The sequence below is a fragment of the Pteropus medius genome, unplaced genomic scaffold (assembly GCF_902729225.1).
Source record: "Pteropus medius unplaced genomic scaffold, Ma_sr-lr_union100, whole genome shotgun sequence".
NCBI classification, from domain to species: domain Eukaryota; kingdom Metazoa; phylum Chordata; class Mammalia; order Chiroptera; family Pteropodidae; genus Pteropus; species Pteropus medius.
This window is the reverse complement of record NW_024349227.1, coordinates 1,148,680-1,176,314: the sequence shown is the minus strand read 5'-3', so window position 1 is coordinate 1,176,314 and position 27,635 is coordinate 1,148,680. Positions and strand designations below refer to the sequence as shown.

The following is a 27,635-nucleotide window of genomic DNA, read 5'->3' as shown; positions in this document are numbered from 1 at the left end:
CTTCCCCCTATGCCAACTTTTTTTGTACCCTGTGGTAGATACAACAATGCTACCTTCCTAAAGCATAGGGCTCAATATGTCCATACAGTTTCCATAATAAAGTCTAACCACTTTATACTAGCATTTAAGTTATTACCACAGATGTCTCCAGCACAAATTTAATATCACTCCGCTTAACATCTCTCCATGAACTGGAGGAAATATGTGCAATATGTAGGACAAAAGGTTAATATCTTTAATATACAAACAGCTTTTACAAAATCACTAAGAAAAAGACAACAAAATAAAAACAAATATAGGACATAAATAGTGACTAACAGAGTACAACTGACTAATACATTTAAAAATATACTCACTCATAACAAAATAAAAAATAATTAAATTTTTTTTCACTTTCCAGATTGGTAAAGGTCGAAATAGTCTTGCTAAGGATATGGGTAAACTGGCCCCTCAGACCAATCGGTAGGACTACACATTGGTAAAAACATTTTGGTGGGAAATATGGCACTGTATTTAAACTTCAAGTGTATATGCTCTTTGACATACTTCTAGGAGCTCCTAAAAAACTTTTCTCATAAAATTGTAAATAAATAAAGATGTTAGTCTGTGGCATTGAGAGGAAAAATAAATAACCCAAACATCCATTAGTAGATAACTGGTTACGTAAATTATAATACATCCATATAATCTTATGCAGCAATTAAAAAGAATGAGGTAGAACTATATGTTCTTACATAGGGAGATATCAAAGATACATTAAAAAGAAAAAATAAGTTGCAGGAAGCCTTTTGTTTTAAGGGGTAGGGTGGACAGTTGGGACTATACGTGTAGACAATAACCTGGACGAAATTTAAAGAATTCTACCTCCTTCCAAAACATGTCTGTATTGTCTACGGCCATGCCACCCTGAACACGTCTGATCTTGTCTGATCTTGGAAGCTAGGCAGTGTTGGGCCTGGTTAGTACTTGGATGGGAGACCATCTAGGAATACTGGGTGCTATAGGTGTTAAAAAAAAAATTAAAAAAAAAATGTCTATATTATTTGAATTAAAAAATGTTTATTCTTGGCTCCACTACCAGCTAGTTGTGTGACCCTAGGTAAGTTCCTTAACCCCACTACTCCTCAATGTTCCTATCTGTGGCAGGCACAATAATGACACTCCAAAAATGTCCATGACCTAATCTCAGGAAACTGTGAATATGGGAAGGGGGAACTGAGGTTGCTAATAAGCTGATCTTGATATGGGGAAATTTACCTGGATTATATGGGTGGACCCAATGTAATTGCAAGGGTCCTTAAAAGTAGAAGAGGTGGGCAGAACAGGTCAGAGAGATGAGATGTGAGAAAAGACTTGACCAGCCATTGCTGGCTTTGAAGATGGAAGAAGGGGGCCATAAGGCAAGGAATGTGGGCAACCTCTAGAAGCTAGAAAAGGTAAGAAAATGATTCTTCTCTAAAGATTCTAGAAAGGAATGCAACCCTGCCAACATCTTGAAATTAGCCCAGTCAGATCCATTTTGGACCTATGACCTCCAGAGTGATAAAATAATTTCTGTTTTAAGCCATTTTAAAAAGGTAATAATGTTTATGTATTTTCCAATAAGAAAATAAAAAAGAATTAAAACTTTTCATAGTTCTCTACTACAAGATGAAGTTCAAATGCCTCAGCTCCTTGATCTGGCCCTATCTCCAACCTCATTTTCTCACAGTCCCCTCCTATGCCCCTGCCGACTTCAGCTATAATGCACATCCACTGTTCTCTGAGCAAGCTCTGCTATTTACTGCATACCCTCATGCCCTTATTCAACTTTATTCTGTCTAAAATGCATTTCCTCCTGTGTCCTCCAGTTAGCAACACTTATCCAGCCCAAGTGCCTCTCTTCCACGAGGCTTTACCTGACCTCCCTCCTTGTCTTCCATCACTGCAAGTAGACTGGCACTCCGTGATGCAAGATGCAGTTCTTTTATATGACCTGCTCCCTTCTGGGGAACCTTTTCTTCTCCAGGCCTTCAACTCATGCACCTAAAGTACCTGGCACATGGTAGGTATACCACTATCGGTTAAATTAATTAAGGACCTATACAATCTGTCAACAATCTTTTTTAACCTTATTTCCCACTGCTTTACAGAATGAGCTCTTTGGTCTAGTAGCTACTTCCCAAACCTGTATAAGAATTATAAACTCCTTCCCAACCTGAAATCCTATTTCACCTCTTTCTCAGTTTGTATCCATCCAAGTCCGACTTCCTTTTAAGAAATCTTTCTTGATCTCCTGTTATTTTGAACGTATGTGGCACAGAATTTTATATCCCCTACAACTCCTACTTTAATACTAGATACATAAAAGGTATGTAATCTAAACCAATTTAAGTGCGAATACAATTATGTGAAAAAACGTATTTGCATTAAAAAATACACTGAAAACAAATTTATTGAAATGTAAGTAAATGGTGGTTTGGATTTTTCTTCTTTTCTCCATTTTCTTTAACAAGTAGATTTAAATTTTTTCATTATAAAGTATTAGAAAACCTGTATGTCTATTGAATAAATTACTCTTTGTATCTGCCATACTGAAAAATTGTTAAATGTAAAAAACTTCAAGGATGCTACTACCAAACCACACACATGCAAAATGGGAGGCAGTGTATGGCAGTAAAGGGCCCAGTTTCTGGGGTCACACTGTTTAAAGTTAAAAATCAGTTTGCCACTCGTTAGCTGTCTAACCTTGGGCAAAGTCTTGATTTTTTTGTGCCTCAGTTTCCTCATTTAGAGATATCATAGGGTCATTGTGAAAATAAAAGTAATTCATGTGAAGTGCTCAGAATACTTGGCTTATAGCAACATTCAGATGTTAGCTACTAGCAGCAACAGTTGAAAATAGAATGGCTGTTAAAAATCTCCATTCTTGCAAACAAGAGAGCTGATATTCAAAATTAAATGACTGTCACTGCATTTGGGTGATGTATCTTAAAGTAGATCTTGTCCATTAAGCATCTTTGGATATATCTGTACTACATGCTATTCAAACTGTGCTTATTTTGGCCCCATATTTAATTACATGCAAGTCTCTATTCCATATATGAACATGGTCTCAAAATCTAACACAAACCAAGAGTTTCAAACGCAAAAGGGGTCAATTCTGTTTCTCCAAATGTCTAGGCTTGTTTTCTGAAATAGGTTTTTGAGGTCAAATGTTCTCCAGAAATCTAAAGAACAGAGTGGAGATAGGGAATTAATGGGTTGCCAGTTACACGTTGGCTTTATTACAAATTCAACCGTCTGCCTTTCAGTCAGTCAAATTTTGAGACATTTGTTCTCTCACATAAAATGGGAAGAACTGTTTGATTTCTTACTTTCAAGACAGTATAAGAAGCACAAACTCACAGATCTGAAGGAAGAGTTTATACCAAACCAGACATTGGTATCTGGTGCTACTGGGCTGCCCTCCTCTTATCATGACAAATTATGAAATGCCTATACCTCCTTCCTCTTTCTATCTGCTTTCTCCTTGTCATTCCCATTAACACAGTTCCCAATCACATGGACTTTGTGTATGAATCAAGTTAGAGTGTAAAGAAAAGGTACCAAAACAGTACCATCATATAGTGAAATACTGTTAAGTACACGTGATGGTTAATTTTATGTGTCAATTTGACTGGGCCATCAGGTATCCAGATATTTGGTCAAACATTATCCTGGATGTTTCTGTGGGGGTGTTTTTGGATGGGATTAACACTTAAATCAGTAGACTGAGTAAAGCCAATTGCCCTCCCTAATGTTGGTGGGCCTCATCTATTCAGGTGAAGGCCTACATAGAATAAATTGTTGGCTGAGTAAATGAGAATTCTCCTACCTCATGGTCTTCAAACTGGAATATCAGCTTCTTCCAGCCTGCCAGCCTTGGGACTTGAACTGGGACATCAGCTCTGTAGATTTTGGACTTGCCATCCTCCATAATCACATAAGCCAGTTCCTTACAATAAATCCCTTTACATATGTATACATATATAAGTTCTGTTTCCCCGAGTACCCTAACACAGAGCAATATCATTATTATACTGAAACTATACAGATACCACTTGAGAGGATTCAGATTCTGCTTGAAAGCCAAAGAGAAGGTCAGGTTTTTCTAACAACAAGGAAGGTTATATGTAAATATATTCTAGGTCTCTGGTATTTACAGCTGAATCAAAAATAAATGTATAATTATTTCCAAACACACATCATTTTCTAGTGGTTTCCTACCTATTCCAACTTGCAGCTTTGGGGATTGTTTGGCTTGACTAAAAAAGTCACTTACATAGCTGAGGACTCTTCCCATACACAATGAACTAAGAGGGGTGGAGGGCAAACAGGCAATGGGGTTTGTTTCCTTGGGCAATCCAGTCACTGGATTTTATAGGATACTGTGGAGATTTTTAGATCTTCTAACCATGGCCTTAAATCATGTCAAAAGCAGGCCACTGATTACAGAAAGATGAGAGGCAGGAATGCCTTGTGTTAGATGAGACAGTATCCTGAGGCCAGAAGACAGACCACCCAAAGAAAAGAGTTAAATCTGGAGACAATAGGAAAAAAAGAAGAACCCAAACATACCTTAGCGATAGCTAATGAAAGTGAATTAGGGGAGGCGTCTTGGAGTAATGTTGGCTCATTAGTAGTAACAAAAGAACAAACCATCACTTAACTGCTGAGGGGCCTTCCTTGACTTGTGGTCTCTTTTTCTCTGCTTGTTTGGTCATTCGGCTATTAAGTCCACAGTAGAAAGCCAGGGCAGTCATAATCCCATAGCTCTGTTCTCAGCCCTTCCTTCGGTCTCTTAGAACACTCTTCAGGGAATGCTTATGTTTTCTTTTGAGCCACAGACCAGCTTAGTGGTTGAAGGGGTATCTTGTCTTGAATATGGAAACTTCTCTAGGGAAGGGCTACAACAATATCCATGTTCCAAACAATTTTACCCAAGAGGTGCTAATCAAATGACTAATTATTTTTAGAATAATTGCATTTTGAATCATGTAAATATCTCCTTGTTTTCCTTTTATGGATAGAGACATAGGGAAGAATTAGTTATATTTCCATTTCTTCTTTAGTTTTAGGCCTATAATGAATGTTCACCAGTTGGGAGAGAAAATCCAGAAGGGCTGGCAAGCCAGCCTCTAGCAATGCTTGAAAAGGTAGGTATATCCTGAGTCAGCAAATGGGAAAAGAAAGCATATTCAATTTTTTAAAATGATCATATGTCCAAGCAGTATTTGAGATGTTACATCAAGTACTGACTTGGTACTAGGCAACTGGTACTAGTGAATTAATAGATAAACATATAAACATTCACCTTCATTTTTAAAGAAGGTATTTAAAAAATAAAGTCTCCAATTTCACAATACTTTTGAACAATCAGCATAAAATACAATTCAACAAACATATTAAAGGCCAATAACTACCCTGAATACAAGACTTAATTCCCATTTATTTGTGATTTTGTGGGGGTTCAATTTTCTTCTCACATAAAGAGAATTTGTTACTCCACTATTATCTTCAGAATCACTGTAAGAAAAATCCTATGTGAAAAGGGTACTACAAAAGAACTTCGAGGTCTCAAAAAGTTGTGCAAAAGCTATAATAATTGGCATTAAAAACCAACCAACCAACCAACTACTGAAGGTTTGGCTCCAATTCTCTTTCTGGTATTTAGCCTCTGACCTCCCTCTAAGGATGGCCATTTTCAAAGTCTGGTGAGCATGAGAATCACCTGGAGAGCTAATGGAGCCCACAGAAGCCCAGGCCTGGGTCTCTGCATCTTTACTAAGTTCTCCAGCAATGGTTTCCAAACCAAGCTGATCAAAATCACCTGGGAAGCTTTGAAAAACAACCAATTCCCAGGCTTCATCCCTGGAAATTTTGACTCAGTAGGTTTGAGGTTGGGACCCAGAAATCTTAAAACATTTTTAAAATTTTTAACAAACTTCTCAGGTGGTTCTGATTAATCACACTTGGGAACCACCGACTTAGAATACTTATTTAGATCAGTGTTTCTCAAAGAATTCCAGGCCTCTGGGTTCACTACGAATATTCATAACTTTGGGTAGGTTATAAATCGCCACCCTGTGAAAATCCAACAAATTAAACTGTCTAGAAGTGATCTGATAAAACCCTACCGAATTTAGCACTTAACTAACCTAATGATTTTCTGTCTATCTACTCCCATCCTCAGGCCAAGGTCTATACATAATATTTGTTTCCTATGGCTGTTAAGTGCTAGCCACTTAACACTCAGTTGCCCCACAGGGTTTTGTTTTATTAACCTCTCCTTCTTCTCCTATTCAGGTTCTAGAGCTGTGAGGAACAGACAACTGGGCACCACAGCCAACTGATGTCACTTGCAGCATTATGCATCAAGGCATCAACCCAGAAACCTGAAACGCCACCCCTGTCCCAATGGTAGGGATACTTAGAAAACCCCAATATGAAAATTAATTTCTTTGGGGAAAGAAACTCTCTCACCACACAAAATAGATAGTTCAAAATCTTGACTATTCTTGAGACCAAGACAAGAGAAAGCTAATTATGACTTTAGAAGCTTCAAAAATACAGTGACTTTTGGGCCACCTCCAGTAGCCCCAAACCCAAAGACATTCAGTGTCACTCCTGAATCTCAGAATCAGATGTTTAAATTCAAAGTCCAAGACAGAAAGAATATGAAAGCCAAGACCAACAAAGAATTTAAGGAATGACCTTTGATCTCATTTGCACCTCAACTGAAGTCAGATTGAGATATCAACATATATCAGATGGAAAACTAAGCTCAAAAGCAGCTGACGATTATGATCCTTAAAGCACAGATACTGATTTCTAATCCTTCCCACAAAATCCAGACTACAAATTCAGTGATGAGATGATCATTCTTATACAGAAGACACTAACTGGGCCACACAAGCCAGCAGCAAGTGAGAACCAAGTTGCAGGAGATGCAGAAATGCATATGGGTCCCGGGTGTCTTTTCTCAGTGATGATGGCTCTCCTTACTAGATAGTTAGCAGGAGGCAATTCAATGTGCTTAATAAAATTGCTGGCTGGGCAACCAAAGGGAAGAGATGGAAAGACCTCTTAGAATGGAAAGAAACACTACTAGCAGCAGGCCCAGCTAGACGAGGGCTTGGTTTGTAGGTTGATGTAGTCCCCTTGGGTGGACAAAGACATATCTTCTCTGGAATTGTTCATCATCTTTTCAATGAGGACTCTAAAAAACAAATTAAAAAAAAAGGCTGAGAAGCTGGATGGAGGAAAGGGAGAAATAGCAGGCATTGTCTTAGCACCAGACAGTATTCAGTAGAGTCATAGGTTTAAATGCCCCTTTGTCCCAGTTATCTTAGGAGAGGAGACAGCACCCCTGACCTTCAGAAGCTGGCATTCCAGTGGCTCAGTCTGTTCTTGTTTGCTCAGAAATAAGAAAAGAAGGTCCCAGGGCCTCAGTGGAAGATGGGTATATCTGTGTGCCCATCCCCAGAACAGCATGAGCTACTCACCTCATGGCCTCATTAATATTTTTGTTTTCCTTGACTGATGTTTCTGTCCAACCTACGAAACCGTTCTCTTTACTGAACCGGTCCACCTGGTCTCGGCTCACGGCCCAAGGGGACAAGTCACACTGGCAAAGAAAGTAAATGGAAGGCAACACCATAAAATTCCTGGAACACTGCTCAGATATTTATACATTTAAAACCTTTCCGCCAATGGTTAAGAATCTATTAATTAATTATCAATTGATAATCTATTAATTAAAAATTAAATTAATTTTTAAATTAAAAGGAGGTAGAGATGATTTTGCCAACTTGAGAAGGAAAAGTAGATGCCCAGAATCAGAGAGCATTTTAGTTACACTTACTCTCTGGTCACAGATTGAGGCCAGGGGCCATTTTCCTACACTGACCACTTACCTTGTTGGCCAAGAGCAGGCAAGGCACAGGCTCTCCATTGGGCAGTGTGAGCTTGCTGTCCAGGTCCTGTTTCCATCTCTGGCTGTTACTGAAAGTAGTGGCATTGGTAACATCAAACATAATCACACACGCAGAGGCATCCCGATAGTATAGTCGTGTCATAGATGTGAAGCGCTCCTGCCCTGAGAAGAGAGGAGAGTTTTTGAGAAGGTGATCCTAAGAACCAATCCCAGAACCCCCTCTGACACCCTGCCCTTTCTACCTTTGTTGTGGGAGAGAGGGCAGTGTGCATAATGGTTGAGTCCAAGTTCTGTACCCAGACTGCCCAAGCCCTAATCCTTGCTCTGTCATTTACCATCTGTGTGACTTTAGACAAGTCAAGCTTTCAGGGCCTTATATTTCCCAACTGTATGTAAAGTAGGGGTAAAAGCAGTAGCTTTATCATAGGTCACCGTGAGGATTAATGAGTCAGTGAATCTAAAAGGCTTAGAAAAGTGCTCAGCACATAATAAAGGCTAGCTACTATTATTATTATCTCTATTTTCTGGGAATCTTGTTTCTCATCAAGGTCAGCTGAAAACCTGGAAAAAAGTACCCTCCCCCTGCTGTGGGAGCATCTACCTATGGTCTGGACAATCCACCACCTTACCAGCTCCTCCACACACCTAGAGACTACTCCACACTTATTCAGGGCAAAATATCTGCAGAAAACATCTACAAAAGCACTGCTCATGCGTACTCAGAGCACCTCCAGCTTCAGAAAAAAACTTCTGGTTTTGCTGACCCACTTTTTCTCTGGGAGCTTTCTGGATAAACCAAAATTTCTTCCCTTGTTCCTATCCAGTCCACCCACCCTACCTGCAATATCCCACAGCTGGAGCCGCACCATCTCTGAGTCAGACCACTGGAGAACCTTCAGAGCGAAATCCACTGAAAATATATGTATAACATAGTTGAACAAAATTTACCTTTAAACAATCCACAGGAAAACTCAGATCAAATATGCAGTCACAACACTAGGGACACACAACTCTTATTCATTCAATTTTTAAGTCCTTGATGAGCTGAGCTGAGCCCACGCTCATGTATTAAATATGGGACAGATCATTCATATTCACCTTCCAAAAAAGGGGGTCTTTAGCTTTTACTCTCTTGTCAAACCAATTTATTGGATACTGCTCGTCTTCAAGGCTGGGGTAAGACGGTGGGGGTAATTATGAAAACAACTCTTAATCTCAGGTTAAACAGTTTCTGGGAGATTTAGGGGGTTTTCTCAGAGAAGGAATGATGGGGTAGAAGTGGGAAATGAGGTAAGTGTGGTGGCTTTTGTGTCTTCCACATTCAATTTCACTCTCGGTTTCTAATCCAATTGTAAAACACACCCTTGGGGAAATTCTACATACTCCGTAAGACTGCAGGAATCATCTTGGGCAGGAATGGGATGAAGTAAAAAGGTCTCAGAGGATTCCCAGAAAGAAGACACTGCATGATGATGCTGGAACCCATTGCCACATATGCAGATGCTGAGATCCCATGAGTTAAGGCTCAATGACTATGCCAGGGGAAGAGCTTTCTCATAAGGAGAGAAATAGGATCATTTTTTTGAGGGTTGGAAATATATTTTTTCACATCTGTGACAGAAATGAAAGCTAGAAGAAATTTAGAATAAACACTAAAAAATTAATTACATTCTTTCCTAAAGGAAAACTAGAGAAATTGCTAAAAATTAACTAGTGGGAGCACTTTTAAACCAATTCCATGAAATAGGGACCCTCATATTATTTAGGAGTTGTGGGCACAGTGGTCAGGAAACAAACTTAAGCCTTTAATTTTGCTGGATGTTCTTGAGGATGTTTTAAATGCAATGTAAATGCTCGTTAACTTTTAAAAACTCCATAACGAACACCAGCACACATTTTCAAAATTTCTATTGGTGCAAGTTTTTTCTTTCCTTTAAAAAAAGTTGTTTTAACGGAGATAAATGTTTGTTACTCTCTCCCTTCATCATCTCTGCCTAGCTCAGCACCCTCTAATTAAACAACAACCAAAAAAAGGCATTTCTACTTCTAAAAAAACAGTCCAAAGACCACATCAGGAAATAAATGAATTAACTCTTCGTGTTCTCTTCCTTCCTTCCTCCCTTCCCCCTGTTTGGAGAAAAAGGGGTGGTAAGTTAGGTCAGAGAAGTGGTATATTTCACATTCTTCAAAGAATTCCTATTAGGCAATTAATGGACAAAAAACACACAGCTCATCAGCCCTGATAAGCCCTGATTGTGTGGCCAAGGGGCTCTCCCACTGAGGCATCCCCAAAACAAACCTAAGCCAGGTAAAACACCTCTCTGCTCCGTCAACAGCTGCCTGGAACTCCTGTGAAAGGCAGGAGAGCAGACCCAGCTGGCACCTCACCGGGCCCTCCACAGGGTCTCAGCGACTTCTGCTGGTCGCAGAGACTTGCCCCTGACCGCTTGCAGGGCTGCAGGAGTTCAGAGTTCCCCAGAGTTCAGGGTTCTCCCGCAAAACGCAGCAATGGCTCATTTTCTCTCCAACTCTTCCCCATGTCTCATCTTCACACCTTCGCCCTATCTTTTCAGGCAGTAAGTTCGGGCTGGGAAGACCTAACTGGGGAAACCCAAGAAGGCATGCAAATCTAACACCCAGCAATTATTCCCTCCAGGATCCCAGACACCTACTTCCTGACCGAGGAAGGAACCAAGGACACCAAATCCCCCGCTCCCCACCCCACTGGAGTCCACAGCTCAAGTCGGTGGCACGGGCCTCTTTTCCACCCGCCCCGCCGCGACGGCTCACCTCCCACTGTGGACTTGTAGTGTTTGCTGAAGCTGTCCTGGGAATATCTTTGCACCAGGGACGTCTTGCCCACTGCGGCGTCCCCCACCACCAGCACTTTGAACAGGTGATCCCGGCTGCTCATGGCTAGCGGGATGGACGTTTTAGGGAGGCGGGAAATGGGGGAGTCGCTGGTTTTAACCCTTTTGGCTCCGAACCCCGTTCAAACTGAAGTTCGGCATCCCATCCCGGCTGCTCTGAGGAGAAAACAAAAAGGGAAACTTTGCACTCAACGTTTACGCGCTTCCTCTACGCTCGGCCGCAGCCCTGGGTGGGGCGCAGGGCGCAGGGCGCGAGCTCCGAGCCCCGGGCAGTTCGCACCTTCTCCCCCTCCCGACCCGGCTGCCGAGAAACGGTAAGAGGCTCGGGGGTGCCTCACCCGCCGGGACTTCCCCTGAGCCGCTCGTTTAGCGAGCGGCTAAACCCGGGCCAGCTCGTTTCCCGGTTGGGACCAGAAGATGGAGGCCCTCCCTCCACTGAGCGAAACAAACTTCGAGAAAGGAGCGACTCACACCTTAACTCCTAGGACCCAGGATTTGGTGTTCCTCTCGCCTACTCCGACGCGTCACGTGCGGGGTTGCTTGGAGCACTACATTTCCCAGCTTACCTCGTGGCGAAGAGACTCAGCCGAGTGCATAGACTCTCTCGAGATGCCTCCTGGGAACTGTAGTTTATGCAGTATTTTTGTTTTTAAAAACCTACATAGTTTCAAGGCTTTCGAACACCTTCAACCGTTCGAACTCTTATTTTAAAATAATTCTGGAATAGGAAAGCTCCTTCAGAAGCAATTTGTTCGATATGATCTCACCTGCCTAAATCTGTCCACAGATGGATTTCTCATTGTCTTTAAAGGTTTTTAAGGAGCTAAGATTAAAAATGATTCCACAAATTCTATAAATTATTCCACTAATGAAAGCTCAAGCCTCATTCTTCATGCTCCAAGTGAAGTCCATTTCCTATTTTTTCAATTAGGTCCACAAAAGTAGTATCTTGTAAACATGCTAAAAGCCTACTCGTATTTCCCCCGTGACTCCGACGTCAGTCAAGCTCAGGAACGCTTCAAGAGACTGACCCTTACAAAAACCTATGCTGTTAAATGTTAGTTTTTAACATTTAATAACTAGCAACAGTAGTAAAAATAGAAAACAAGAGACAGTCCTCGATCTCACTTCCACAATCCCTAGTCTAGCTACACTACTCATATATCATTTGAGCTGCAAACTAATTGGAGGACACTGGGAGTCCTCTTCCATTTGTTGCTGCTGCTGTTCATGAATAATAAACTACGATTTTGCGAATAATTAAAATTTTTTCAGCCTGTAACTTTTCTGACCTGCCTGTCCTTTAGGTAAGAGTTAAGGCGACATGAGCTTCATGGCAAGCAAAATAAGCTTCGTTTCTTATGCTTTTCTCAGGAATAAAAGAAAAAGTAGCAGGGCCATGGGAAAACAGCCTTGCCTGAGTTTGCTGATAGAGAGACTACCAGTTACATTCTGTGAGGAAGGAACATCAGCTCGGTTCACAACTCACTTAGCCCAAAATGTTTGTTACCCAGGTCGGGGAGGTCTGGCCGGCTACCTATCTTCCAAGATGTCTCAAACTCCATTCCAATGGTGTTTCATCTATTTCTGGCTTTGACATGGTTAACCACTCCTTGAGTTTGTTTCTCACATGGCTTCTGTTCTTTCTTGTTTTCCCTCTACCTCTCTGATGATCACCTTTTTCTTTCACGGTTTCTTTCCATCCCATCACCCGCTAAGTATTTCCTTAGACTTTACTCTTAGCTGATCATTCTTTAAACTCTTTAACTTTAGTGAATTGCCCTTGGCCTCAAATGTCTCTCTGAGTCTTGAAATTTTTTTTATGTCTTTATAGCCAATCAGTTATATTCAACTGCCATAAAGGCGCCACCACTTGAAAGTCCTGCCACAGCCTGCCTCTCACCAATCACTGTGAAAGAGCTCCTTTTTTCAGCATTTCGATTTCTGTCACTGGCCTCATTATTTCTTCCTTCCACTCAGTCTTCAGACTTCAAATACATTTTTTTAAATTTATTTTATTGTGGTAGGAATACTTAACATGAAGTCTACCCTCTTAACACACTTGCAAGTGTGTGATACGATATAAAAAAATAGAAAAAGTTAAGCGTGCAATATAGGTACAATATTGTACAGCAGATCTCCAGAATTTATTCATCTTGCTTAACTGAAACATATGCCTATTGATTAGTAACTCTCCATTTCCCCCTCCCCTACCGCTTGACAACCACTATTCCATTCTTTGATTCTATAAATTTGACTATTTTAGATACCTCATCTAAGCAGAATCATGCAGTAGTCTTTCTGTAACTTGGTTGTTTCACTTCACTTCACTTCACTTCACTTCACTTCACTTCACTAATGTCCTTGAAGTTCATCCATGGTTTTGCTCATTGCAGAATTTGCTTCTTTTTAAAAGCTGAATAATAGTTCATTGTATGCATATACCATTTTTCTTTATGTATCTATCTGTTGATGGACATACCTTGGCTATTGTGAATGGTGCTGCAATAAACTCAAGAGCGCTAACTTTTTTTCAAGATCCTGATTTCCGTTCTCTTAGATAAATGCCCAGAAGTGGGATGGATTGCTGGATCATATAGTAGTTTTATTTTTTAATTTTTAAAGGACTCTCCATACTGTTTTCCATCAGGGTGACACATTTTGCATTCCCACCAACAGTGTGCAAGCGTTCCAATTTTTCCACATCCTCACCAACACTTGTCTTTTAATTTTTTTTTTTTTTTTATAATAGCCTCCTGGCAGTATGAAGTGATATTTCATTGTGGTTTTGACTTGTATTTCCCTGATGGTTAGTGATGTTGAATATTTTTTCATATACCTGTTGGCCATTTGTATGTCTTCTTCGGAATGTTATTCAAATCATTTAGCTAATTTTTTAATCACATTGTTTTTTTTTTTTTTGCAGACCTTGAGAATTATTAACATTTCCTTTTATACACTTTCCTTTGTAGTCCCCTGCCTTTTAATCAGTCACTACATCTTACTGATTCTTCCGTCAAAAACATTTCTCCCACCTATCTTTTCTGCTTCACATCCATTACCATTTTGCTAGTTCAGGCTTTCATTATCTCACACTTGGATCATCTTCAATAACCTGTTTATTTATTTATTATTGTTTTATTAAAAATTATTGGGGGTGACATTGATCAACAAACTCCAATAAGTTTCAAGTGTACAATTCAACTGTATGTCATATATATATTGCATTGTTTGTTCACCACCCATAGTTAGATTTCCTTCCGTCACCAAATATTTGACCCCTTGACCCCTATCTATCTTTCCCCTCAACTCCTTCCCTCTGGTAACCACTAATCTACTGTCCATGTCCATGTGCCTCTGTTTGTATGTCATGGTTGTTTGGTGCTTTTAGATTTATATCCCACATATGAGTGATATCTTGTGGTTTTCAACTTTTTCTGTCTGACTTATTTCACTTAGCGTGATTATCTCAAGATCCATCTATATCATCGCAAATGGCAGTATTTCATCTTTTCTTATAGCTGAGTAATATTCCATTGTATGTATGTACCACATCTTCTTTATCCAATCATCTATGACAGGGCACTTCGGTTGCTTCCATGTCCTGGAAATCTGTGAATAACACTGCTATGAATATCAGGGTGCATATATCTTTGTGGATTAATGTTTTCAGTTTTATTAGGTAAATACCCAGAGGAGGGATTGTTGGATCATGTGGTAATTCAAGTCTTAATTTTTTGAGGAAACTTCAAACTGTTTTCTATAGTGGTTGTACCAATTTGTAGCTCCACCAGCAGTGTATGAATAATCTGTTTATTGGCCTCCCTGATTCTAGTTCCTTTTCTCTTAATTCATCTTACGCAATTGATCAAGATGGTTTCCCTAAAACATCATTGTTTGTTCTTTTATCGTCTATCAACTATCCCAAAACTGGCCAACATCCTTGAGCTGGTGTCCAAAACTTTCTATGCACTGGCCCCATCCTGCCTAATCATTTTTATCTCAAAGTTGAATTATCTTGATCTCAAAGGAGAATTCCCTCCTTCCCCTCAACAGAGTGTAGGTGTATTTCTTCCATAGTAAGTTGCGGTTTCCCAGAGAGACAGTTATAAGTAAGAGAGGGAAAGCTCACTCAGAGTGCCAAACAACTAATCTGCACACATACATGCTTAGAACACAGTTTTTTGGAAGTCGGGGAAAGTGGTCAGCCTTGCTCTGCTATTGTCATACTTCTTATAGGTGTCTGCCTCTCTCCTTTTTACTTCTCATTTTTTATTTTAAAAAATCTCAAATCCATAGAAAAGTTAAAAGAAGAGTATAGTGCACACCAGTATGTCCTACAGCTGGATTTCCAATTACTAACATTTTGCCATGTCTGCTTTGTCTCTGTGTGTCCTGAACCATTTGAAAGTAAGTAGCATGCACTTCATCCCTAAATACTTCAGCACACAGCTCCTAATAATGAAATTCTCTTACGAAACCACTTAAGAAAATTAACTTTAGCTCAATAATACCATAAACAGTCTAAATTTACATTTATCTATCACCCTCGAAATAGTTTTTTTCTCTTACCCACATCCAGAGTACAAAGTTCATGCATTACATTTGGTCGTTTTACTTCTTTAGTCTTTTTAAACCTAGAACTATGCTGTGTCCAATACGGGAGCCAGTAGCCATGTGTGGTTATTTCAATTAATTAAAGTTAAACAAAAAATCAGCTCATTAGTCACGCTGGCCACATTTCAAGTGCTCAATTGCCACATGTGGCTAGTGGCTACTATATTGAAGAGCTCAGATACAGACTATTTCCATCACCACAGATAGTTCTATTGGATGGCATCAGTCTATAATAATCTCCTGCCCACCTCCCCACCTTTTATTGCTTTTCATAACATTAAATTTCTTTTTAAAGAGTCTACACCATTGTCTTGAAGAAAGTCCCACATTCTGGATTATCTTGATTTTTTTCTCAGAATTAGATTCTGGAAAAACGTTTTTGGCAAGAGCCCTTTGCAGAGGATGCGGTATATATCTTATTATATCACTAATTTCAGGTGGCTGTTGGTGATGCCTACATTATGAATTCAATAAACACTTATTAAAGGAATGACCTCACCCAGAAATCTCCCAAGGACTTGGGAGCTTGACTTCTAATAGAAAAGAAAGAGTTCATTGAATCTTCAGAGTCTCCATCACTGTGCTGGGAACAGAGTGGAAAAATGCTTTGTAACATGAAAGGGAGACTGAAGTGACACAGCAAGTGGCCTGGCAGGATGGAGGAGAGGGATGAACCTAGAGAAGGGTGAGGCCATGGGGCTACAGCTGTCTCTCCGCCCCAAACTCCAGGCTCATTTTAATAATCTCAACTTTTTGGTGATTGCTATGGGCACAGGAAGCAGCTTGGTGAGATGCCTGTGACCCAGCTAAGCATTCAGCTGGAAGGCTCAGCAGCAAGGTACCCTAGGAAACCCTCTACAGGGAGAGAGGCTGGCAGGCTCACAGAGCAACTTGCTGATCACTCCTCTGTGGGCTTGTGTCCAAGAGGTGGCGGCTAGCTCGGAGCCTGGGAGAGCCTAGGAAAAACACCGAACTATAGTTTTTACTGCTTTCGTCGCCACGTTTGCCTCCTTTCATGGATAGTCTCCTTTCCACCCCAAACAAGGACCAAGTGAAACGATAGGGAAAGGGCAGAAGCTAGAGGGGAAATTTTGGGTTAAGGAACTGAGTGTGTAGTCCCACTGTCTATGTGGCACTGGGACAGTCACATCTATAAAATGAAGGCGTTCCCTTTCAGCACAGATGATTCTGTTCTGATTTCCTATGTCTTTTTAACTCTGTAAGAGGGAAGGCAGAAATTATTGTATCGTTAGGCCATTTTAGTTACCTTCAACAATCCCCACCCCTCCACCAAGAACTTGGAAATACCATTGTCTTCCTAGCCTTCTCAGAGTTAAACGAAATCAGTATGTAATGAAAGGTTCCCAGGCAGGAGGCTGGACTGACTGAAGGTATAAACATATCTAAAGAAAGAATGCGTTGATATGAAGGGGAGCTGGTCAGCCTTAGAGGGAAAGAAAGGAGGTGCTGAGAGAATGCTGGCCATACCTCTGGGCACTGTCTGGCAGAGATGAGAGTCTTATGGGAAATTGTGGAAACTCATGCAGTCAACTAACAAGGCCTAATGTCATTCTATTTTCAAACTGTAAAACTAACTTCTCTGGATTCCAAACTCTCTAGATACCTTCTGATCACCTGCCCTCCCATGTGGCTTGCTTCCAGGGAGTGAATGTGCTGGTCAGGCCGACACATCTGTCGGGCCCACTCACCATGTGGTCTTTTCACAGGCCTCTTTGAGTTGTGGCTCTAAGTCAGCCTCCCTGAGATGATTTCTGGGTAGGATGGAATTTCCGAGCCTCTGAGGGTGAGGCTAGGCACAGGGTCATAGTGCATTCAACCCAAACAGACCTATCTGTGAAGCTGGCTGGTCCTCATGGCACAGCTTTGTCCAACTTCAGCTGCACTGATGTCATCAATGAGTAAAACCCAGGGTAAGTCGGGGTCTGTTCACTTCTTCATTCACTAGTTCCTTCATATCATCCCAAACTGTATGTTCTGAGTATTTCTGTTCTCATTTTGCTACCACCACTAATTCAATCAACATTATAAAATAATAATAAAGGCTTCTGTTTACTGAATCTTCTGCGTGCCCAGTAGCCCCACTGATAAGGTATTATTGTCCCATTCAACAGATAGGGCAACTGGGGATCAGCAGAGGCTAATTATGGCCATCAGCTGACAGCTGGGATTCAAATCTATGTCTGTCTACCTCTAACGCTTAGTTGTTATTATTTTTTAAATTAAGCTGCATGAATAGGCTAGGGAGACTACCCAGAACAAGAATACAGGATTCTGAACACACAGTTTAAATATATATATGCCTTACTGTTAAAGTGTACAGCTGAAACTTATTGGATTTTGTTAACCAATGGCACCATAAAAAAATAAATAATTAAAAAAAAAAAGAGTACAGCATCCTTGGCATGTTTTCTAAGAGCTTCCTCATTCAAAAGTGGACATCAGTTCTTATTTATTGAGGTCAAAAAAAAAAAAAAAAAAAGAGTCTGCCCTGTTGTCTATCACCACACACCAAAATTAACTCAAAATGGATTAAGGACCTGAATATAAGACCTGAAACAATAAAATGCCAAGAAGAAAACATAGGAAATAAACTCAAGGACCTTGGGTTTAAAGAAGATTTTATGAATTTGACCTCAAAGGCAAGGGAAGTATGAGCAAAAATAAATGAATAGGACTACATCAAACTAAAAAGCTTCTTCTGCTCAGCAAAAGAAACCATCAACAAGGTAAAGAGACAACCATCCGAATGGGAAAATATATTTGCATGCGACACCTCCAATAAGGGCCTAATATCCAAAATATACGAAGAACTCATATGACTCAATAACAACAAAAAAACAAACAATCCGATCAAAAAATGGGCAGAGGACCTGAATAGACACTTCTCCTTAGAGGACATACAAATAGCCAACAAATACATGAAAAGATGCTCAACATCGCTAGCTATTGGAGAAATGCAAATCAAAACCACAATGAGATACCATCTCACACCTGTTAGAATGGCTATAATCAACAGGACAAGTAATAACAAATGTTGGAGAGAATGTGGAGAAATAGGAACCCTTATACACTGCTGGTGGGACTGCAAATTGGTACAGCCACTATGGAAAGTGGTATAGAGGTTCCTCAAAAAACTAAGAATTGACCTACCACATGATCCAGCAATCCCACTACTGGGTATTTACCTCAAAGACTTGAAAACTCATATTCGAAAAGATATTTTCACACCAGTGTTCATAGCATTATTCACAGTGGCCATGTAACGGAAGCAACCAAAGTGTCCCACGATAGATGATTGGCTAAAGAAGCTGTGGTATATATATATATACGTGGAATGTTACTCAGCCTTAAGAGATGAAATACTGCCATTTGTAACAACATGAATGGACCTTGAAATAATCATACTAAGTGAAATAAGCCAAACAGAAAAGTTTGAAAATCACATGATATCACATATGTGGGATATAAACCTAAAAGCAACAAATGAACAGGACAAACAAACAGAGACTCATGGACATGGACAATGGACTAGTGGTTACCATAAGGGAGCGGGGAGGGGGAAAATAAAAAAAAAAAATGTTAAAAAAAGTATGTATATATAGTATGAAAAAAATAAACTGGCATTTAAAAAAAAATAAGAGTCTGCCTTGATTGGAGAAGGTAGCCTGGCAGTCATGCCCGGTTGGAGGAGGAAAATTCTAGCAAGGCCCTGGGGTGTTCCAGCTTTGACCCGATGTAGGAAAGAGAACCTAGATGCTAAGCAAAGCAAGAGATAGAGAGCATAGAATTGTACGTGGGCACATGATACATGGTTTTGTCCTCTATGGCACGGCAATTATGAGAGAGAATGACCAGTGGCTATGCTCCTGGCTTGGGATTGGTTCTCCAAGTACCTCGGGCAATGGTGACATCCCCCCCGCCAACACACACACCTTCCTGAACCTATATGGAAGGGGAGTTTGGTTAATGGCCTGGCGATCAGGAGTTCTTAGTTATTATTCCATGTTTGACACCTGGGGCAGGTCATTTATTCTCTGAAAGCTTTAGTTTCTTTCCATGGATTTCTAACTCTTAAATACCAAATATGTCATTTCTGAATAATGTGAGGTACTCAACACTTAGGTAATGTACTTGAAAGTCACACACGTGACAGTCTGTGGTAGTCGAAGACAGATAAACATGTGGGTGTCCCAGGCACGCCAGAATTTGGAGCTCCCATAAAGCAATGTTCTTTATCTACTTGTCCAACATTTCTTTGATAGGAGCTAAGAGAAAAGAATTTCTTTTTTTAAAAAATGTTTAAATTAATTATTATTATTATTTTTTAATGGCGACATTGGTTAATGAAATCCAATCAGTTTCAGTCGTACATTTTAACAGTGAGGCATATATATATTTACACTGTGTGTTCACCTCCCATGGTTAGATTTTTTTCTGTCACTGCATATTTGACCCCCTTTAACTCGTCTCCCTTCCCCCTTCCCCCTGAAAAAACAATTTCTATAATGTTCAAAATAAGGAATTTGTTCTAACATGTTCAATAAAGGAAATTTATGCCATGCACTGAATGACATATTTAAACTTATTTGGAATTATATTTCATTTAACTTTTTGGTTTTTAATCACCAATAGCTAGATACCATTAGTTACCCACACTAAACTAAACATGAATATAGCCATAGAGTTTTCAAATTATATTTAAAAATTCTTTTTGGCTGGCCATACTGTACTCCTTTCTCTGCAATTTGTTTTCTTTCTAGTTTTTAAAATCTTTTAAGAATTTTCCAAGCCAGACATTTTCTTGGAAGCCATATTAAAAGATTTTATATTTAATGTAATAAAATACAATATAGTGCAGTAAACAGCACTATACTGTGCTTTATTCAGTCTCTGAATTTTGCTGACGGAGACAGCAAACTTGAGATGTCAGCTGGCTATCTCAGGGTTGGTGGCGTTGTCTGTAATTATGTTGCAAAAATATCATCAGAGATAGACTGGCGACAGGGAGGCATGCTTTTGAATGTCCACTGGAAGATACTGTCTATTTCAGTAGGCAATTAACATTTTGCACTAATGTAAGGTGTCTCATGAGCAAAACTAAGATGACAGGCACCATATTTGTGATCATTTTAGGAATATTTTTGTGTTCTCTGTACAGGGTCCCCTTGACCAGCTGTTTTATCCCGCTGCAGGCATAAAAGGCACTGGGCTAAGAGAAACGTGGGTGTGAATATATGACCTTGGGCAAGACATTTAGCCCCTCTGAGCCTCAGTTTCCCCCTCAAAATGGTTATAACATCTACTTTGCAGTTATTAGAGATATTAAAGTTGTAAATGAGGCTATTATTATTTAAAATTATACTGTACAGTATAATATACTTTATATTAAAACATGCAAATAATTAACATGCAATTATCCTCTTTCCATTAATCCTTAATAGGCTTATTAACATATTGTTGCTTTGAAGAGTTAGTACTGGAGCCCAGGCTTGTGATAAAATGCTGATTTCTTAAATATTCTCACTAAAAAAAAAAGACTAGCATGTGAAGTGATGGATGTGTTAATTTACTCAGTAGGGAGGGGGTCCTTTCCTGATGTGTATAGATATCAAATCATCAACTTCTAACTTTACATACCTTACAATTTTGTCAATTATACCTCAATAAAGCTGAAAAAAAGAAAGGCTGAATACGAGATGGGTAATGCTCAGTGTTCAGTATATGCTATATAATATTGTCATGCACCCTGTGGGGGATGTGTCCTGGGTCAGTCACAGTGGTTCCTAGCACAGGCTTTGGAGTCAGACCTGGGTGGGGCTGCATTGTGACTCTGTCACAAACATGTGTCTACATGTGCCACATAAGGTCATGTCACTCTCTGCCCTCCAGACTCATCATATGGACCGTTTGTAGTTCCCAAAAGCACCAGGCTCACTTCCCCGCTTAGCTTTTTGTTCTCCCTGCAGGAAGGCTCTTCTCCCACTTTCTGGAACTCCTATTCTTCCAGGCTTCCTCCGAGACTTTCCTGACCCTCAAGACTTGGTTAAGTGTCCTTTCCATTTGCCTACTCCCATAGCTACCCTCGATTTACCCTATGGTCAGTGCACTGACATTGTCTAGTCATTGGCCTCCCTCCCCCTCACTTTAATATTGACTAGTATTTTGGGGTTTAGTGTGTGCTAGGCACAGGTTTAGTGCTTTATGTAAATGACCTTATTGCCGACTCCTAACAATCCTAGGAAATAGTTTTAGCACAGATGAGGAAACTAAAGCTCAGTTAGGTAAATAACTTAACCAAGGTCTCACAAACACAAGCGGAAGAGCTGGCATTTGAACCCAGGCCTGTCTGACTCCAAACCCTTTGTAGTCAATAGTAAATTTCTAAGGGCTTAAAGGGTTGAGCACGGTGAAGGCATGTAGTAAGTACTCAACAAATAACAGCTATTATTATTTTGACCCAACCAGACTGTAAGCCTCTGCACAGAAGGAATCTTAACTCCTTGGCACAATACCGCAACCAAGGCTGAGTCAGTGAGCGGAAAGCAAGGACACTGCAATAGCTTCTAGATTTCCCACGGCACCATCGTTTCTCAGTGAATGACCGACGTGTGTCTTCTATCACACATCTCTCTATTTAAGAGATGTTTCATTTCTTGTCGCACTGTGGCTCCTTTCCATGTCTGAGAGAGGAGGGGGCAGCACTACAGAGGGGCCCAAAACAACAGCTGAAGCTTTTTGATGAGACACATAGGAACTACCAACCACCTAAATAAACGTCTTCTTTATTTTACCAAATATAATTTATCAGTTATGTTGACATTTGTCAATTCAGTTATAGTAACTATAAATAATTCTCTTAAGACACAGTTTTGTAACTTTTTAAGGATACAAGAGTAAACCAAGGTCGCTCCTTGCAGCCAGGCCAAAAGTACATGCAGTTTGTGCAATCAGGGGAAAAGAAATGAATCCTCCATGAAAGTCAACTTCATTTTCGTTATATCTCACCCACAAGCCTCCCTTTGCTCACACTCAGGGCTAGGGGCATGCCACCCTTCCCGCTTTTCTGGCAAAGGAGATGCTACAGTCTTCCAGGGCAGCCTGGCCGAACGTGAGAGATGAGGAAGGGGTGAGTGGCTGGGGCAGGGGTGACTGGAGATCACAGGGTACAGCCTCAGGGGCAGAGGAGTTGGTTTTGGTGTCTGTACCAGAGGAGTCTGTGTGCAAGTGTGTTTGGAGGTGGAGGACAAGATGAAAGAGGGCCCGAGGGACGAGCAGGAACAAGCCCAGGCTGGTATTAATAAACTCTGTTGGACACAATTAACTAGATAACTTCAATAATTCCCTCCGATTCTAAGGTTCTAGCCTCCAGAAGGCAGCCTGGGTGGAAACGGAGAGAGAAAAAAGACAGTATGGAGGAAGAGGGTGAGTTCCTGGGATGAGGCACAGTGTTGGTAAGAGACAAAGTCATTCCCTGGCTTTCCCCTGGGAGGTGGGCCCTTTAGGTGACAGACAAAAGGGTTTCTGGGGAGGCTGTGACTAGAGAGGCTAGAAAAAAATCCTGCTTTCAAATGCCCATATTTGTACATGTGTGAGTGTGGACAGATTTCTGATCTATTCAGAGTAACATGTGGGTAAGAGACAGAGACTCCAGTGTTCTCCCAATTTTGTGCTAGGCAGAGGAAAGTAGACGCAGCCGGGTGATGTCCAGCCTTCTAGTTCTGAATCCTCTTTTGGGTGGCTGGTAAGGAGGAGGTGGAGGGTAGGGAAGGTGAAGGTCATTTAAGGAAATGAACACTGGCTGAGCAATGGGGTTGGGGGCTATAGCTGTGGTCAGCATTGTACAGAGGTGGGGTCCAGGAGGGAGATCCACAGGTAGAACCTGGCTTGGTGATATAAATGCAAATACTTAACAACTAAGAGACTTTCTCTGCCGGATTGAAAGGAGCATGTGGACTTTATCTGGGGGATGAGATGAGGTTAGAGCTGTGTTTCCCTTTCCACCAGCTAGTCAGTGCCTGGCACAGTACCTAACACCTAGTAGGCACTCGATAAATATTGCTCAAGGAGTGTTTGTTTCAGACCATGCCTGCAGAGTGCTCCTTTTGGGGAGGCTGTATATTCACTGAATGAATGAATGAATGAATGAATGAATGATGAACATAGGCAGAAACCAAGAAAGAGGACAACTGACCTTCGCAGTGTGACAGAATGAGTGATTTTAGGAAGTGACAGTCTGTGACCACATGATTATGTCCTCAGGGGAAACAGCAATAGTGAAACACCCCTGGTAGTCCTCAACCTCCCAACCATTTTCTACATACCCGTTCCCATCCCTAATCTCGGAACCCAACCTGGCAAGCTCTGGAGAAGGTAGTGCTTAGGGACAATTAGACATGAAGGTTGAACAGAGATAAAGAATTAATCTTCTGGGCCCAGGGAGGATGCAGATCTTGGCAAACCTATGAGTGGACATGGGTCAACAAGGAAACCAGGCCACTGCTCATTTCTTCTGGGATGTGACAATCCACTGGAAAAAGATGAATGGGAGGGGTTGGTGTGGCTTACCAGACAATTGGATAAGGGACATATGCATAATTCAGGTAAGTCAGTCTACCTCCCTCTTTTTGAGAGCACAAGGGCCTAGGTCCAGAGGGCAGAAAACAGGGCTAGGATTATATGGGGCCAAGAGCAGCTGTCTCCTGCCTAGTCCATTTCTAGAAAAATGTGTGTGTGTGTGCGCGCGCGCGCGCGCGTGTGGTGATATTTATCCCTCTGTTCAACCAAAAAGAAAAAAAGAAAAGAAAAACACCAGAGCCCACTTACAAAGGGTTTCTCATTAGGGCCAAGACTAAGTTTGCTAAAGCATGTCCCCAGATCCCAGATGGAAACTCCTGCCCCAACCCACCTCACCTGGAGGCACCCACCATGAAATTGCACTTGGTGATTGTCTCGAAAATCGTACTGCTTGTCTCAGTCCGTCTGTCCTGCCTGAATTCTTGCTCTACAAACTTGGCTCAATGTATAAAAATTCCCATTGAAAATAATGAGAATTCGGTATCAAAGTGAAGTCCTAGGAAGAGATGGGGGTGTGGAATGGGGTGGGGGAAGGGGAACAAGACTAAATTCAAAGAGAAAGTGCAGAGGGGTGGGAGAAATTTGAGTGACCAGGCTAGTCCCCGACATCCGTGTCTCGGTCCCCAATGAGCCAGAGGACATGGAAGCTGAGTGCTAGGAGCCCAGTGCCAAGCAGGTCCCCCAGTGCTGTCAAGTACGGGATGGAGAAGTTGTCTGGGTCCAGGCCCCGGCCCCACATCCAGTGCACCATCCAGTCCGCGATGTACAGGAGAATCAGCACCTGGAGAGACAGAAGGGCCTGTGGCCATCCCTCTCTCCAGGGGGAGCCAGAGGCCACAAGATCGGACCCATCACTGCATCACAAGGCTTGGCTCTCCAGTCCTGAATGCTGGGACAGTTCATCGTTCTACAAGGTGACCTTCCTATATCCGTGCCCTTTCCCCACCCCAGCAATTATCACCTTGAGCAGATGACAGAGGTAATGTAGGCCCTTTAGAAAGGGAGATGCTCTACTCCCTGGGGTCATCCACATCAGCATGACATTCTGCTCTCAAATTTACCAAATGAGGGGCTTCCTGACTGAAATCCTACATTTTGCAGGAATCCAGCCCTCTTGCCTCTAATTCTAGGTCATCCTATTCTCGAGTCACTCCGATTCCTGCCACGTTGTCCTTTCCAGGAGCCTGGCAGGGGGCTAGGGTTGGAGTTGGCTTTTCAAACGAGTTGTTTCTCCTTGGAGCAGAGTGGAATAAGGACAGTGTTTGAGGCTGCTGCTGGCACAGTTGTCTGAGTAATAGCTGATTATCCCAAGCTGGCTTCCTCCTGACCCTTTCCATTCTGCTGTTGTGGGCTCAAAGAATTCAAGTGTGTTTTATCGTTAGTTCTAGCAAAATACAATTACCAACAAGTCTGTTAAATAGAAAGCAAACAGTGCATAGCAATTCAAAAGACATTTTGAATTATCTGCTGCTTTGATTTATCTGTGCCCTTGCTCTCCTTCCACTACTCCAGACAATTAAGATTGATCTAGATTCGAACCCTGCTAGTGGCCCAGGACCAGGAGCATCAATAGCAGCTGGGAGCTTGTTAAAAATGCGGAATCTCAGGCCTCACCCTGGATCTCCTAAAACAGATTCTGCATTTTAGCGAGAGTCAGACACATTTTTAAGAAGGAAATGCGCTTGATTTAGATACTATGGGGGAGTGGGCAGGCCCACACCTTCTACATGCTCTGCACTGTCCCTGACATTTGCATTCCCTAAATGACGCATCTGTGTGAGAATGAAATGGTTTCTAACGATAAAGCTCCAACACAGTCATCTGGGAGTTTTTACTCTTGACTGTACTTTGCAAATACCATGGTATATGAATTCTGCCCTAGGGAGCTCAGATATGGGAACCAGAAGCCATAAATAATATCTATTTTTAGGCAAACTTGGTTGTTCTCCTGTCTTCATTCCAAGGAGCCAGAGGTTATGGTTCTAGCACCCCTCACATTCCCCACTGCCCTGCACATAGCTGCCTGTTACTCCCGTGGCCTTGGCCCGGGCCAGCCCTCCCATCCCCATAACTTCATATCCTTTCCAGCAGCTTCAGAAGAGTTCCAAATAAAGAGCATGGCCAGGTGGACTTTGGGACATGTCCCGGGAAGGGAATAGCAGCAGCTGTCCCCACATTCCAGCCTCCTGAGCAGGCCCTGGGACACATGGCTGAGAGGAGGCAGCAAAGGACTGGGAAGAACCTTTACAGGGGACAAGTGCCAGGCTCTGGCCCTCCACAGATCTGGAGAAGAGAGCAGAGGTGAGAGTGTCTCCCAGCGTGCTCGTCATGGGTCGCAGAGCCAAGGCTTATCCTTCCCAAAACAGGTCAAGGGCTAACCTCCAGGCATAGACCCTCCCCTTTCTCACCGAGTGCACGTAACCCCCACTTGTAAGGGAACGCGACGACCTGGGTAACTGCTGCAGGGATAAAGCACATGGCTGACTCTCAGCCCGGCCCTTGCCAAGATGTCCCAACATACAACCTTTCTCGAGGTCGGGGTGAGGGGTTGGAGGGATAAGCAATTACTGACAGGGGACTGGTTCAATGAAATTAGGGTACATCTCTATAATAGTATAGAATGCAGCCATAAAAAATCAGGGTGCTGTTCTCTTTGTATATTGATGTAGAATGATCTCTGAGATAAATTATGTGAAAAAAGCAGGGTGTGGACAGTGTATATAGTACACTACCTATGTGTAAAAAAAGGAGGAAAATAAGAAAAAAATATACGTTTGCATATATAAATATGAAATAGCTTGGAGGATACTTAAGAACTGGTTGACCTGATGGCCTGTGAGGAAGAGAATTAGATGGTTGGGAAGAGGGCAGAAAAGAAGACCTTTTACTGAGGTTTCACTATGAGTCTTTAAAAATTTTGAACTCTGTGATTGTTATTACCCATTCAAAAAACAAATCTACAGAAATTTAAAATGCAGTAATAAGGGTGAGAGTGGCTGTAGAGGGGTAGCATGAGGGAGACTTGTGGTGATGAAACAGCTTCGTATCTTGACTGTGGTGGTGGTTACATAAATCTACACATGTGATAAAACTACACAAAATTAAACACACATGCATGAGTGCATTTAAAACTGGTGCAATCTGAATAAACTCTGAAGATCGTATCAGTGCTGATTTCCTGGTTTTGACATTGAACTATAGTTATACAAGAGGTTATCACTGGGGGAAACTGGGTGGATAGTATATGAGATCACTCTGCACACGTTTTTGGCATCTTCACATGAATATATAATCATTTCAAAATAAAAGGTCGAAAAAATGTAATAATAATACAACAAAGGAGAGAGAGCATCATAGTACTACAGAATGGCAAGGCTGGACAGGATCTTAAAGTTTTGATACTTTTTCAATCTGTGAAATCCTTTATTCATATAAAATCTCCTGAGGAAGCCCAGCACGCAAAACAGAGCCAAGTGGAGCTCTGTGGCCGAAGCCCACCTACTTAGCCCCTATAACCACTGTCCTGAAACTACCACCTCTGATCCATTCCTCTCAATTTACAAATGTATCACTGGGCTCAGAGATAAAACTACCGG

At 41.4% G+C, this 27,635-nt stretch overlaps 3 protein-coding genes and 1 pseudogene across 8 annotated transcripts in view; 1 reads left to right on the top strand and 3 right to left on the bottom strand.

The window, feature by feature from the left end:
- The window catches only part of NUCKS1 (nuclear casein kinase and cyclin dependent kinase substrate 1), a 33,162-nt gene extending 29,204 nt beyond the window's left edge, over positions 1–3,958 (bottom strand). Inside the window, exon 1 of the mRNA XM_039881883.1 lies at positions 3,857–3,958. Within this exon, the coding sequence (XP_039737817.1) occupies positions 3,857–3,958 (102 nt within the window). The remainder of the gene's footprint in view (positions 1–3,856) is intronic.
- Positions 889–1,007, top strand: LOC120618030 (uncharacterized; annotated as a pseudogene).
- RAB29 (RAB29, member RAS oncogene family) lies at positions 3,240–11,460 on the bottom strand. 3 transcript variants are annotated; one of them, XM_039881759.1, is made up of 6 exons: positions 11,301–11,460; positions 10,748–10,983; positions 8,796–8,867; positions 7,938–8,119; positions 7,527–7,648; positions 3,240–7,240 (listed from the first exon to the last, which is right to left on the bottom strand). In XM_039881759.1, exons 2-6 carry the CDS (start codon positions 10,869–10,871, stop codon positions 7,129–7,131), a joined length of 612 nt encoding a protein of 203 aa, XP_039737693.1. In that variant the 5' UTR covers positions 10,872–10,983; positions 11,301–11,460; the 3' UTR covers positions 3,240–7,128. The 3 variants fall into 3 exon arrangements, with proteins under 3 accessions (XP_039737693.1, XP_039737694.1, XP_039737695.1); XM_039881760.1 differs by having other exon boundaries at positions 10,748–10,978; positions 11,301–11,441; XM_039881761.1 differs by lacking the exon at positions 11,301–11,460 and adding an exon at positions 11,166–11,270.
- Positions 11,461–13,735: 2,275 nt separating this feature from the next.
- The window catches only part of SLC41A1 (solute carrier family 41 member 1), a 29,083-nt gene continuing 15,183 nt past the window's right edge, over positions 13,736–27,635 (bottom strand). For 2 of the 4 annotated variants that reach the window (XM_039881756.1, XM_039881755.1), the window contains one exon: positions 22,231–24,854. In XM_039881756.1, the coding sequence (XP_039737690.1) occupies positions 24,480–24,854 (375 nt within the window). In that variant the 3' untranslated portion in view covers positions 22,231–24,479. Of the gene's footprint in view, positions 14,440–22,230; positions 24,855–27,635 lie in introns of those variants that run through there. The other 2 variants (XM_039881758.1, XM_039881757.1) reach the window with 2 other exon arrangements.